The 13,639-nt window shown below is 42.5% G+C and overlaps 1 protein-coding gene across 11 annotated transcripts in view; it reads left to right on the top strand.

The window, feature by feature from the left end:
* The window catches only part of LOC102798096 (extracellular sulfatase Sulf-2-like), a 119,754-nt gene extending 107,321 nt beyond the window's left edge, over positions 1 to 12,433 (top strand). For 5 of the 11 annotated variants that reach the window (XM_087834390.1, XM_087834391.1, XM_087834393.1 and 2 more), the window contains 9 exons: positions 65 to 161; positions 1,603 to 1,697; positions 1,777 to 1,836; positions 1,958 to 2,127; positions 2,340 to 2,482; positions 3,858 to 3,981; positions 5,521 to 5,557; positions 5,736 to 5,792; positions 7,720 to 7,901. In XM_087834390.1, the coding sequence (XP_087690516.1) occupies positions 65 to 161; positions 1,603 to 1,697; positions 1,777 to 1,836; positions 1,958 to 2,127; positions 2,340 to 2,482; positions 3,858 to 3,981; positions 5,521 to 5,557; positions 5,736 to 5,792; positions 7,720 to 7,750 (814 nt within the window). In that variant the 3' untranslated portion in view covers positions 7,751 to 7,901. Of the gene's footprint in view, positions 1 to 64; positions 162 to 1,602; positions 1,698 to 1,776; positions 1,837 to 1,957; positions 2,128 to 2,339; positions 2,483 to 3,857; positions 3,982 to 5,520; positions 5,558 to 5,735; positions 5,793 to 7,719 lie in introns of all 11 variants that reach the window. The other 6 variants (XM_087834398.1, XM_087834389.1, XM_087834399.1 and 3 more) reach the window with 4 other exon arrangements.
* Positions 12,434 to 13,639: the final 1,206 nt, after the last annotated feature.

The raw sequence follows: 13,639 nt of genomic DNA, 5'->3' as shown, positions 1-13,639 counted from the left end.
TGCCGTGTTATGATACGATGCTCTTTAACCAAACACGACTGATATCAAATCTGTTTCCCTGCAGATGCTCCATCCTGGCTAATGCAACAGTGAAGTGTGACACGGGAGTGTATCAGTCCCTGCAGGCCTGGAAGGACCACAAGCTGCATATCGACCACGAGGTAACGTCCTTCTCACGTTTCTGCAAAAGCCACACAGCAGCACGAGTTAGCGTCTCTGCACTGATGTGACCACAAACTGCATGTGAGGTGGACAAGAAGCCCATTTAAGTGCATTAAAGATGCATTCTTTCTCTTCTGTATTTGATCTCTGACCTCAGGAAACACTTTGCTGATGGTTTTGCTTTCTTTTGTTTTAAGTCTTATCATTTCTAACCTGTTAGAGTCAAAAACATAAAAGAAGGCACATTTTAGGCCCGCCCTACCTTGTGATTGACAGGTCACTATCACTGCTTCACGGTGAGATCAACAAACTAAGCTGCCAACAACCAAAACACTTTGTTTAGGACTTCACAACTTTAGTGACTATGAACAGATTTTAAAACAACTTTTTTAAAGGCTTTAATTTAATCTAAACTTGACCTTCTCGTGGTGGTACCTAAACCCCAGTCTCCTGCTTAAAGCTTTTTTGTGAATTACCCCCTGAAGCTCTGGTTTATTTACTGATATTTCCACCTGAAATAACATCCCACAGTCACACGCAGACACAGTAGTGCTGAAATGTTGAATCAGTCAGTGCTCTTGTCCCTTTAAACTGAACCGTCCTCGAGCTTCGAAGATCCTGACTCAGCTTTTTCTGAAAGCTGGAGGGAGGATGTTCATAAAGTGCTTGAGCCGCTCCGCCTCCCCACGATCCATCTGCATGTTTGATCAGGCACAGATTCTGCACCGTACGCCCGACCTAACGAAACCCCGGGGTCGTGCATGTGTGAGGCAAGCATCGTGGAGTCGGTTTATAAAGCAGCAGAATAATAAATCAAATCAGTCGTCATGTATAAAAGTAAGAAAACAGTCCAAATTAAGCACAATTTAATGGGAACGGTTAAACACAGGGCACATTTAAAAGTCAGTGATCGCAGTAATTACACCAGTGATTACACTGCTCATTGATCTGATCCTATTCTAGCTGCTGGGATGTGCAGACTGTGGATAACATTAGCAGGTTAGCGTTCCCATGTCTGTGCAGACTGTTGCTGCTGTTCCGGGTGAATGATTCTGTGACAGATAACTGAGTGTGCCGGGTTCCTCTCTCTCTCCACCTCATTAGTTTACAACTTCCTGCTACAGACCAGGATGCTGCTGTCTGCTGGACTGCAGCCACAGCTCCTGTCAGGTGTGCACAACACGGCACACCTGTCAGGTAAACCTGGGAGATGCAAATGAATGAAATAGGACTAATTGGTTCATCCAGCTAACAAGATCTGCAGCATCTAGGCAAGCAGTCGTGCTCACCCAGCCAATCAAAACAGCAAGTTAGAGAGTGAAAAAGACTCACAGCAGTGACGCTTGTTTTCACGCCGCAGAAGTGAAACAAACTTTGTAAGTTTAAGTTTCTGCAGAATGTTATTAGTGGGCCTGAATGATACCTGCGACTTTCTCTCAGATTGAGACTCTGCAGACGAAGATAAAGAACCTGAGAGAGGTCAGAGGTCACCTGAAGAAGGCCCGCCCCCAGGAGTGTGACTGCAGTAAATATCTGTAAGTAGCAGAAACGTGCACGCCACAGTTTTAGATTCATGCACGTGATTAAACGCGATGTGACGTTTGTGTTTCTCAGGTACAAATCCAAACTGAAGAACAAACTGAGGTACAGAGGAGGAAGTCTGCACCCGTTCAGGTGAGAATACATCAACCGTTGTGGGAGTAAGCCAGCACGCCGTGGGAACGTGTTTACATAAATGGCCCCGGGCAGCTACATCCTACAAGCTTTATCTGTGTGTGTGTGTGTGTGTGAGCAGGAAGGCCGGGGCTCGGGACAAGAAGGCGTGGCTTCTGAAGGAGCAGAAGAGGAGGAAGAAGATGAGGAAGATGATCAAGAGAATCAGAAACAACGACACGTGTTCAATGCCAGGACTCACCTGCTTCACTCATGACAACCAGCACTGGCACACGGCGCCGTTCTGGACGTGTAAGAGCCGCCGCTGTACTTTGTGATGATTATCACGACCCTGAGCGTTCTGACATCACGATCTCCCGTGTCTGAGCTTTCGATCGTTGTTGTTGCAGACATTTCTAAAAGAGAACCACACTTTCTAAAAATGTCCTCGTTCTTCAGGTTTAACCAGCACAGCAAGAAAAATATTGTTAATGTGTGTGTTTCTGTCGGTGTGTGTGTTGCAGTGGGTTCATTCTGCGCCTGCACCAGTGCTAACAACAACACGTACTGGTGTCTGAGGACCATCAACGAGTCCCACAACTTCCTGTTCTGTGAGTTTGCGACTGGCTTCCTGGAGTACTTTGACCTCAGCACAGACCCGTACCAGGTACAGAGCAGCTTTCTGATTTTAGCTTCTGCGCTAGCTCGCTGACATGCTTTCCAAAGTCCCAAACTCTAACCTCATTTTGGCTTTAACCCTCAAGCAGGTCTGTGAGGGAGGGGGGGGGGGGTCTAAAAGTCAAACTGGTCCTCATGAAAAATATGTGGTCATGTTCATCATCATTTTTAATCTTCGGTTTCCTGTGAGAAATGACTTCACTCACTGCAGTCGTCTCATCTAAAGCGTTCAGTGAGTGTTACAGCCGACCTCTACTGTACGACCGCCCGTGTGTGATACGTTCAGGAGACATCTGGAAATGAAAGCTCCAAAACAGAGCCTGGGTTACACCCTTTCCTATCAGACTCGTGTGCTTAAAACAAGAAACTAAGACTTGTGTCTGGCTGTCTGCAGCAGGAAACTACATCTGGATACCACTGAATTTAATTTAATTACATCAAGACTCAAGAATATAAAAAATCACAACAACAGTTGCCTCAAGGCGCTTTATATTGTAAAGTAACCCCCTGTGAACAAGCGCTTTGGCAACAGTGGGAAGGAAAAACGCCCCTTTAACAGGAAACGTCCTGGAAGGCCATCTGCCGCAACCAGATTGGGGTCAGGAGAGAAAGACGGGACAAAAACACACTGGAAGAAGTCAGGGATGAAAAATCACTAATGATTAAATGCAGAGAGGTGAATAAACACATTAGGTGAAGAAGAAAAACTCAATGCATCATGGGAATCCCCGGCAGCCTACATCTATTGCAGCATAACTAAGGGAGGATTCAGGGTCACCTGGTCCAGCCCTAACTATATGCTTTAGCAAAAAGGAAAGTTTGAAGCCTAATCTTGAAAGTAGAGATAGTGTCTGTCTCCTGAATCCAAACTGGAAGCTGGTTCCACAGAAGAGGGGCCTGAAAACTGAAGGCTCTCCCTCCCATTCTACTTTTAAATACTCTAGGAACAACAAGTAGGCCTGCAGAGCGGGAGCGAAGTGCTCTAATAGGGTGATATGGTACTACAAGGTCATTAAGATAAGATGGGGCCTGATTATTTAAGACTGAAGGGTTTTCAGGGAGCTTTTAGGACATCCTGATAATAACGAATTACAGTCGTCCAGCCCAGAAGTAAAAATCTGTAAACTAGTTCTTCAGTGTTTCCCTGAGACACGATGTTTCTACATATTTCTTTCATTTATAAATGACACATTCAGCCCGACAGTCACACTCACAATGCACACGTCCAAGAAACTCGCACGACAGCAGAAATGTGGAGTTCCTGAGGCCCCACAGCTGTTGGGCTGATACACATCATCTAATTTACCTGAACACAAACCACACAAACTACCGTCTCTCTCTTTGTTCCTCTTTTCTGTTTCCAGCTGATAAATGCTGTCAGCTCTTTAGATCGGACGGTTCTCAACCAGCTCCACGTGCAGCTGATGGAGCTCAGAGGGTGCAAGGGACACAAACAGTGTAATCCTCGCACGCGCTCAGTGGAACCAGGTAAGACAAACACACACACCTTGGACAAACGTCATTCATATAGCTGCTCTAAACAGCGCAGTTTTTATTGCTCTGGAACTCTTTCACTATCCTTCCTCAGAAATATGAATACTGTAAACTTTAACTCCAACGCTCAGCTGGAGCGGCTGTACTTCTGCAATTCAGACAGCAGCTTCATGCATTTGCATATTTCCACCTGCAGATATGAATGAGCAGCGTTTGTTCCTCAGCTGAGCCTGCGCTCTGTTATACTGATGGCTGAATTCACTTTAATGCTGGTTCACTGTCGTGGCTTTTTGGAACACTTACTTAACATAAGAAATCTGCTCAGCAATGAAGTTTTCTGTGAGAGAAAGCAGCTTCGTGGTTCTTTGTTCTTTTTAAAAAGGTGCAGAGTACGTCAGACCTGTTCAGCCGGGGAGGCGTGTCTGTGCTGCCCACAAAATTAGCCTGGATTCAAATTCAGAGCCAGTGGCTGCAACACTGCCTCAAAGGTTTTAAGCTGTTCAGGGTTCCAGCGAGATGTGAACTTTCTGAAATTTAAAATACAGATACAGGTTTTAAAATCAGGTTTTAACATTTTAAAAAAGCACGGTGGTTAGAAGTGTTGCCTCACAGTACGAAGGTCCTGAGTTTGATTCCAGCATCAGGCTTCGGTCTTTCTATGTGGAGTTTGCATGTTCTCTCCAGGCTTACTCCAAACGTTCAAAGACATGAAATTAAACTTAGAATTTGAACTTTTATTGTCCATGTGCACTTGCGTACACACTGAAATTCGGAGTTAGTGGGATTAGGTTAATTGGTAATTTCCCATAGGTGCAAATGGTTGTCTGTCTCTATGTTAATAATAATAATGGATTGGATTTATATAGCGCTTTTCAAGGCACCCAAAGCGCTTTACAATGCCATTATTCATTCACTCTCACATTCACACACTGGTGGAGGCAGCTACAGTTGTAACTACAGCTGCCCTGGGGCAGACTGACAGAAGCGAGGCTGCCATATCGCGCCATCGGCCCCTCTGGCCAACACCAGTTAGACAAGCCTGTTAGACAAGTCTATCCCATGACTCCTGGGATAGGCTCCCTGAAAAGGATGGAGGTTTTAAAATTGTATCAGAAGAGATGGAAAGATGCATTTATAGTCAATAGCAATGGACCAAAGTTAGAGCCCGGTGGCACTCCATTACTGAAAAAGGCGTTTAAGTGATAATGAGCAGCAACTTAACTCCAGCTTCTCATTGTGACAAGTCCACAACAAACAAGCTTTATTCGTCACATACACATTTGTGTCCGAGCTGCAGACGTAGCCTCCCCATTCCAGGGCTTAGTTTTAGGACCCTTACTGGATACTGGGTGGGAGTCGAACTTGCAACTCCCACTCCAAAAGTGTGTGGTCTTACCACTACACTGCAGTGTGTGTGCATGCAGACGATCCCTGATCACATGATGCTGCTGTACTTGATGATCAGGGACAACAAAATACCTCATCACAAGTGGCCTTGCCTTTGCTCATCAACCAATCAAACTGTCTTTTCAGCAGGAGGGCGGGAACATGGCAGCTTTCATGACTACAGGTACACACACACACACACACACACACACACACACACACGCTCGTATATAATGTTTTTCTGCTCTGAATGCTGCATGATTTCCTGATGGAGCTGAGGGCTGCTGGTGGTGAAGCAGAGTGTGTGTGTGTGTGTGTGTGTGTGTGTGTGTGTGTGTAACATGGTGTGTTTGTTGCATCAGGCTGTTTGAGAGGAGGAAGTGGCAGAGAGTCAAGAAACCTTCATCGTCTCGAACCCTGTGAGTCTTCCTCCTCATTTTCCTCTTCATCTGACCTGCATGCCGCTTACTGCCTTTAACTGTGTGTCTGTAACATACAGTAGAGATGTGAATAAAAATAAATAAATACAGTAAAAGTTGATTTAAACAAGCTGGTCTCCTCGTGCACCTCTGGACGGTCTCGGCCTGTCCACCTGCACTCGAAGTACACAGCGAGGCAAATGTGGCGAGGAGAAGCACATGACCGCTGTCCTGTGTGGAGAAATGTGGGCACGCTCCACAGTTTGGCTCATTTCATCTGAATGTTGTTCCTCAGACACTGGAGGACATTTCCAGCTCCACTTTGACTCAAATATCACCCTGAGCTATAACCTTTGGAGTGAGCTTCAACCAGAGCCCAGCTCTCGCTAACAACAATGATCTTTCACAATAAATTTAAAACAAAAGTTCATGTTTGCACTTAGTGTCACTGCAGGACTTCAGCCTCGCTGAAAGAGGTCTGCAAGTGGCTGACAGGATGACGTCGAAGGGTCGAAGGTCATATGTCTCCTTCAGATGTCATACTAAAAGCTGTTATACTAAAAACAGACCTGAGAGTTTACTGATGCTAATAGCTTTTTTTTCTATCCAAAGGAAGTGTAAATATGACCTGAATTTCAAAATAAAACACTGTGTGGAAATGCTAACTGATGTCTGTTTGCGTCCACATGAGTCCTGAGTAGGGCTGGGCGATATGGCCTAAAATTCATATCGCGATATAATTTGAAGCATGTGCGGTAACGATATATTTCATGATATATTCTTTTCTTCTGTATAACGTGTTTTCCACACTATAAGGCACACTTAAAATCCTTTAATTTTCTCAAAAATCAAGAGTGTTCCTAATGTATGAATTCTGGGTGTGCTTACTGACCTTGAACCGATTTTGGCAAAGTCAAACGAACACTAAGAGTTAAAAACGGTCTAAATTCTTTCATCTTTAATAAAATCATCAGCGTTGCTGCTTTATCGAGTGTAACAATTAAGTTTAACATCCAGGCATCCATGAAAACAGAATTTATTAAATTTAACGGAGTTAGAAGTTAACAGGAAGTTAGCTCGCTAGTTTACACCTAAACATTTCATACCATGTTCTGACTGAGAGATTTTTGAAACTAATTAAAACGTACAGCTCTGCTATCACTTCCAACATAAATGAAGACAGAAAACTAAACGGCGATGGCGTTTGTAGGGTTACTGAAGTTGGGCTAGCTGGTATTTAATGTTGAGCTACGTGATTGCTAGCGACACAGCTATGTTAGCATAACATTAGCACAGTGAAGCTGGAGGATGAACGCCAACTTTTTTTCCACTGATAAAAGTTAACGTGAGGGATTCTGGTGGTCAGGGACAAATGCAATCGCATAGCAGGTTTTGGCTTTTCCCATATTTCAAGAGTGCTTCATCTCTTTGCTGTGACTGTCGCCCGCCATAATTTGCAGATGATAATGGTTTTAGCCGCTGCAATGCTTTCGACCAAAACAGGCGCAGCTTGATGACATCATCAACATGCACTATCGCGATAGAGCGATATCTCTATCGTTGGCCAAATTTAAATCGTTTATATCGCCCACCCCTAGTACTGAGGAGTGTAATTGTTACCAGCAGCAGGAAACAACTCATATTATGTGTTAGATGTTCTGGTTTTATCAAAAGTGAAAGACTGAAGGTGCAGAAACCTAATAGTAGAGAGTGTATTTTGACACTAGTTTAAATAATTCATTTACTGACTCGTGCTGTTTGGCACCTTAATAAAGCGCGTTTGTGTCTGAGCCGCCTCCTGTGCTGCTGCCTGCATGGCCTCTCTGCTGTAACTACTGTAACTCACACTCTCAGTGCAGACACACAACTGTGGTTCAGTCTGACTGTGTGTGTGTGTGTGTGTGTGTGTGTGTGTGTGTCCAAACAGGGGTCCGATCTGGGATGGATGGAAGGGCTAAACCTTTAGATTGGTTGAACTCCACCCACATCAGCTCGAAGGTGGAGGGCGTGGTCGTCAAGACATCATCACCAATTGACCACCACGGCTCCGCCTCACCTGTCAGCCAATCAGCTTCTTTAGTCTATGTGACATCACCAGGACCTCCCACCCTGCCGCTCAGGGAGACACTGGGACAAAATAGTCGACGCACCCCTCCACTGGGTGCTCCCGCTTCCTCCTCTTCCTCCCTTGACGAGGAGGGGAGCACCATGTGGAGGAGCAAGAAGAAGGAGGAGGAGAGGATGAGGAGGATGATGGGGATGAGGAGGAGGCAGAGAGGTAGACGAGAAAACCGTGATTGTAAAATAAAAGCAGGCTTGTTTGAGGAAAAACTTTTTGCTGTTTCACACCACCGAACATCAATCTGCTGAAAATCTATTCTTCTTATCGACTCCTGTTTCCATCTCGTCTCTGACAGAAACCATGTTGCTTCAGGTGTTCATTAAGCGCTCTTTGAGTTTAATTTTTTTCAGACACCAACGCTGGAGCGTCAGTTTATAAAAAAGTTTCTTTTCTCCGTTTTTTTGAGCGACTCTGTTAAAGACGGAAAAATTCAGATAGATGTTATTTTCCCATTTTTGTCTCCAGTGAGAGAACAACACAAACAGCTTCTGCCGTGATGAAATAAATGTTGCGTACCAACCTCTTAACTTTATTTTTGATACATTTTCTTGCTATTACGCTATGTTGAAAATGGTAAATTGGTATTAATAACAAGAAAATGTTCATAAGGAAATGTTTTTCCTTGATACAGGAAACTTTGCTCCATAAAGATGGAATAAATTAAAAAGAGGAAACATGTGAACCCACTATGAGGACGAACATTTGTATTTTTTATGGCTTTACAGTTTTTTACAAAATATAATATAATAACCTAAATCATAAATATCATAAATACTGAAAGCAGATAAACTATCACAATATAACCAGAATTTTGTTTCCACAATAATGAATAAATAAGTAAAATAAATTCTCATCTCTTTAAAACAAGAACAAATATTTTAATTTTTGAAGCTTTGGGGGAAAATGTTCCAGCTGCAGTAAAAAACTTGTTTCTGACATTTTTATCATATTCTGAGTTTTATAAGAAACAGTGACATGAATACTAAAAGATCTTGGAAATGTGAAGTATTTTGAAATTTACATTATTATCTGACACATTTCCTTAGAGGGGAAAAATGATATATCACAATAACAGGAGAATAAAGTCTGATGAGATTAAAAAGTAGTGAAACTTTGTTGTGACACAATATCCTGAGTCCGTCATTGTTGATCAGCTTTTTAAAGGTAGTAGAAGTTTTGACATATTTTCACATTCTTAGAAAAATATTGTTATCACTTGATTCATCTTCAAAACAAAAGAAATGTAATGATGACAAAAGAAACCATAAATAAGTGTAAACGAGTATAAAAGAACTTTAGGCTGTTTTCATGATATGAAATTAAACAAAGTTTTAGTTTTTAATAAGAAAAAGAGGTAAAAGTATGATTTTAAAGCTCGTTGAAATTTTGAGATCATCAAAAATATAGTAACACATATAAACTCACTCACTCTGATTATGTGAAGTTTTACAAGAAACTTTGTTAACATGCTGACAGCTGGGATTGTGTTATTCAACTCAGTTCAATTCTGTTTACACAGCGCCAAATCACAACAACAGTCGCCTCAAGGCGCTTTATATTGTAAGGTAGACCCTACAATAATACATACAGAGAAAAACCCAACAGTCATATGACCCCCTATGAGCACTTTGGCGACAGTGGGAAGGAAAAACTCCCTTTTAACACAGAACCAGGCTCAGGGAGGGGCGGGGCCATCTGCTGCGACCGGTTGGGGTGAGAGAGAATTATGAAATAAAAATTTCATTTTCATTTTATTTTGACGTATTTATCAGTTTTTTTCCTTCTAAAACAATAAATCATCTCATCGTAGGGAGAAAACAGAGTACAGACAAGTACGAATTGTTTTTTACGATGTTACTTTTCATGGTTTCATGGGCTGTTAAATCATCTGTTTGGGAATAATAGTCTTATCTACACACAGTTATTTTATTATTATCATTGTTTTAAACTACACGTGAAAGATGGTTTTAAAGCCTCCGTGTTTTGGTGGTCAGAAACCTTCATCAATGAACTGTACGGGGGCATCACTCAGACATGCATACCTGCTAATTACAGCTAATTAACAGGCTGATAAAGAAGAAGAAAGATTAGCACAAATCTCTCAGAAAGTCTTGTTAACCACATTTATCAGGTAAATGTAGTTAGAGAACTTGTGTTGCAGACACATTTGAGTCTGTAGTGAGCGTGGTCGTCGTTGGCCAACCTTTGATTCCATCTTCTAATAACGATCTTATAAATGTAAGTAAGAAAGCTGCCATATACGTCTCATGTTTACATTATTCCTTGTAAAAACGGAATCTCATGATAGCAAGAAAAAATGTCAAATATAAAAATGAGAAGTTATTTTTCTATTGAAACATTTTTGTCATAATTTAGTATAAGAAAGTATTTTAATCTCTGATATTCTGATCATGATGAAAATGTGTTCGTGTTCAACCTCACAGAGAAGAGGCTCGCCATTTTTACACAGAAGTATAGAAGTGAGACCTCCTCTTCCTCCTCCTCCTCCTCCTCAGGAGACCTCCCAGTGGCCTCATTTGTTCTCCATGTTCATATTTAGTCTTTCTAACCATCCATGAGGACTTTAAAGGACCTGCTCTCCCTTTTCCTGTTGTTACTAAACGGAGACTGAAGCGGACGCCACAAACTTTCACGCCGACCACTCTGACATCACTGCTGATGCAAATGTGATGTTGCTTTTTCCCCCTTCGCTAACTTGGGTGTCGGTTACCGTAGTGACCGACAGCTTTATTGATGACAAGCTACAGTTGTACTAACCTGGTGACTGACTACAGTTCCCATGATGCAATGCAGCAGCCCCGAAGAGAAGAACACGTCAGAGTCAAAGAGAACAAACAATTGGGGGAAAAGGTCTGTTAGTGTCTCGTGAGCCGTGAAGCGAGGGCACGGTGATGATGTCATCAGGTCTGGAAACAAAGAAGAGTTCACGGAGATCTGGTTCGGTGTTTTGGTTTTTTAACGCTTCATCGTCCAATCACGTTGTACCTACACACCTTCCTTTTGGTTCAGTTGTTTCGTCCGCTCAGCTGAGTTTTAAAGTATTTTTTTTCATCTAGATCAACAACGGAACATATAAGATGTAAATTGTAACTGTAGAAAAGCACGACTGTTTTCACACAGGAAGTCAAAACGTTGAAGTCGTTTATTTTTGAATTTCCACGTCTGAATATTAACGCTGAGTGTTGAGAGAAGATCACCATCAGTACAGCTGGACAGGAAGTGATTTCAGGCTAAGCCCAGGTTTCTGTCGGTGTCCCTTCAGATATTCTGGCTCCGTCAGATAGTTTTCTTACCTACATCTGGTCCCGCTTGTGTTTCTTATATTTCCCAGAATGCTGTTCAGCTGTTCATTTTATGGACCTGTTCTGCGTTTCAGTATTTTCTGTAACATATCAGCTATCCAGTATTAGATGTTCATATTAAACATGGCCAAAGTTCAAAACACAAAGGTCAGTGTGTACAAATAATCACCGCGAGCGCTGGGCTTCAGACTCTCAACAGTCAGTTTCAGCCCATTTTTTCAGTGCTTGGGTCAGTGTGATGTCATAGAGAGGAAATATCCCTAATATTGTCATCTCAGGCACAGCCTCACCCACCTGCAGCAGAAACAGCAGAAATCTGGATTGTAGGAGCTAAAACAGGAAGTGAAGCGAGCACCACGGCCCTGTTTGACATAAAGAAGGATTATTTTGAACTTGGACTCAGCAAAAGCTACTCTAGAGAGTCCAAGGCTGAAAATGTGGAGCTGAAAATTAGCAGAACAGATGTCGGTGAACTCGGTGATCCAAATTATTCCCTGAAGTTAGCAGTCGTACGTTATAACCGTCTGTGTAATATCATTTTTTAAAAAGTTTGGATTTAATGTGTGGAGTACCGAACAGCTCAAGGGTGAAGAGGGAGATCACACAGTGACCTAACATGATATCATAACACCACAGTGAGACAGCTGTTCATTGGCTAATCTCACGCTAATGTCATATCAGAGTTGCCATGATGAAGAGTTCTGGAGGTGATTTTCTTCCTGTGTGAATGCAGCTGTCACTCTGCTGTCTGTAGACGTTTTTTCTTTCTTTCTTTAACCCCAAAGTGTATTTTGCTCTGCGGTGCTATTTGCTGTCTAACAGATATCTAGGAAAAACCTTCTGGTTGTGTTTGAATGTATTTGTAAATGTGTAGGCGTGTCTTCTGAAGACGCACACGAGAACCGGACCGATGTGGTCCAGCTGAGCCTGGACAGACGCGCACATACACACCTTCACTTTATCCACCCCGACACACACGCACACACGCGCACACACACACTGAAGGACAAACTGCAGAGCACTTTGATTGGAGGATGCAGGGGACGAATGAACCAATGGCGGGTTCGTGGTGAGGCATGATGTAAAGCTGCCATGTGCAGCCGGTTAATACTGATCTAACACACCTGTACAGTCACCCACTGACCTGTGGATACAGTGATTGGTTTTAGTTTGTGAATAAAGTGTTGAATGCCAAACTGTGCCTTTTCTGTCCAAAGTGTTTTTGTCTGCAGAAACGGATCACTACAAAGACAAAAAATAACCACAAATTACATTTTTATTTGCTAAAATCATTAAAGAACTCAAACTTTTACCTTAATCAGTCACAAAATAAAATTCAATATTTTTATGTCAGTTTTACACTGAAGATTTATAAGAAAGAAAGTTTTCCCAGGTGCTTCCCTAGGAAAAATGAATGATATGATACGTGCTGATAATCAGATTCACTTCACTGATGTGGATGCATGTGTGAGCACCTCTATAAAAAAGATGTTTTGGCATTTTGAAATTTGTAATCCATCATTCTAAGTAAGAAAGTGAAAAACAATCAAAACAGATGCCAGCAGTGAACCTCCCAGCAAATTCCTCCAAAGGTCCGACAGCAATGCTCAGAAAAGCTGTAAAAAAAGGTAAAAAGCTAAAAAAAGCTAGCATGTTAAAGGTTAAAGTTTATAAGAAAAAGAGTGAACAGGTGTGTCTTATTTTGAAAGGTCTCCAGGAAAGAGTCTCTTCCCTAAAATAAGACCATGACAGCACAGTTTAGATTTGCAAAGCTGCAAATGAATAAACCGCAAACCTTAAAAAAAGTCCTCTGGACAGACGAGACTAAAGCGGAGACGTTTGGTTTCCTCCTAACGTGCTGCTGCGACAAACAGCACGAACACCAGCTGTCAGCACGGCGGCGGAGGGAAGATGATTTAGGCTTGGGCACCTTCGGATCACAACCGTGAACTCTGTATACTGTAACAATTCATAGGCTGCATCAAGGCCGCATTTGAAGGCCGATTATGTCAACGCGACATGACGAAGGCTGCTCCAAATGCGGCCTTAATTTCCCCGAATTTGAAGGATGGGTCGGGTGTACCGTTCGTACCTATCCCAGAATTGGGCTACTGAACTGAACATGATATATAAGTCACTTAGATAACGTCTAAATATTTGGTTTATTTCAGTGTTTTATTTGTTCCAGAGTAAATCAGTTTGGCTGAGACTAAACAGTTTTCACGCAGCTGAATAAACAGAAAACTGATTAAACTGAAGTGTGAGATGATCGAGAATTTACTCCAGTGTCCTGTTATATTTTGACGCGAATCTGAAGGCTAGACCGTCCCATTTCACAGCCTCGCACTTCTGCCCTTCTCGGTCTTCAGAGGACCCGGCCCACGTAGACCGCGAAGGCCGGG

The sequence above is a fragment of the Neolamprologus brichardi genome, chromosome 20, assembly GCF_056152115.1.
Source record: "Neolamprologus brichardi isolate AB-2024 chromosome 20, ASM5615211v1, whole genome shotgun sequence".
Taxonomy (NCBI): domain Eukaryota; kingdom Metazoa; phylum Chordata; class Actinopteri; order Cichliformes; family Cichlidae; genus Neolamprologus; species Neolamprologus brichardi.
Note: the sequence above shows the minus strand (reverse complement) of the source record. Positions and strands in the feature narration are given on the sequence as shown.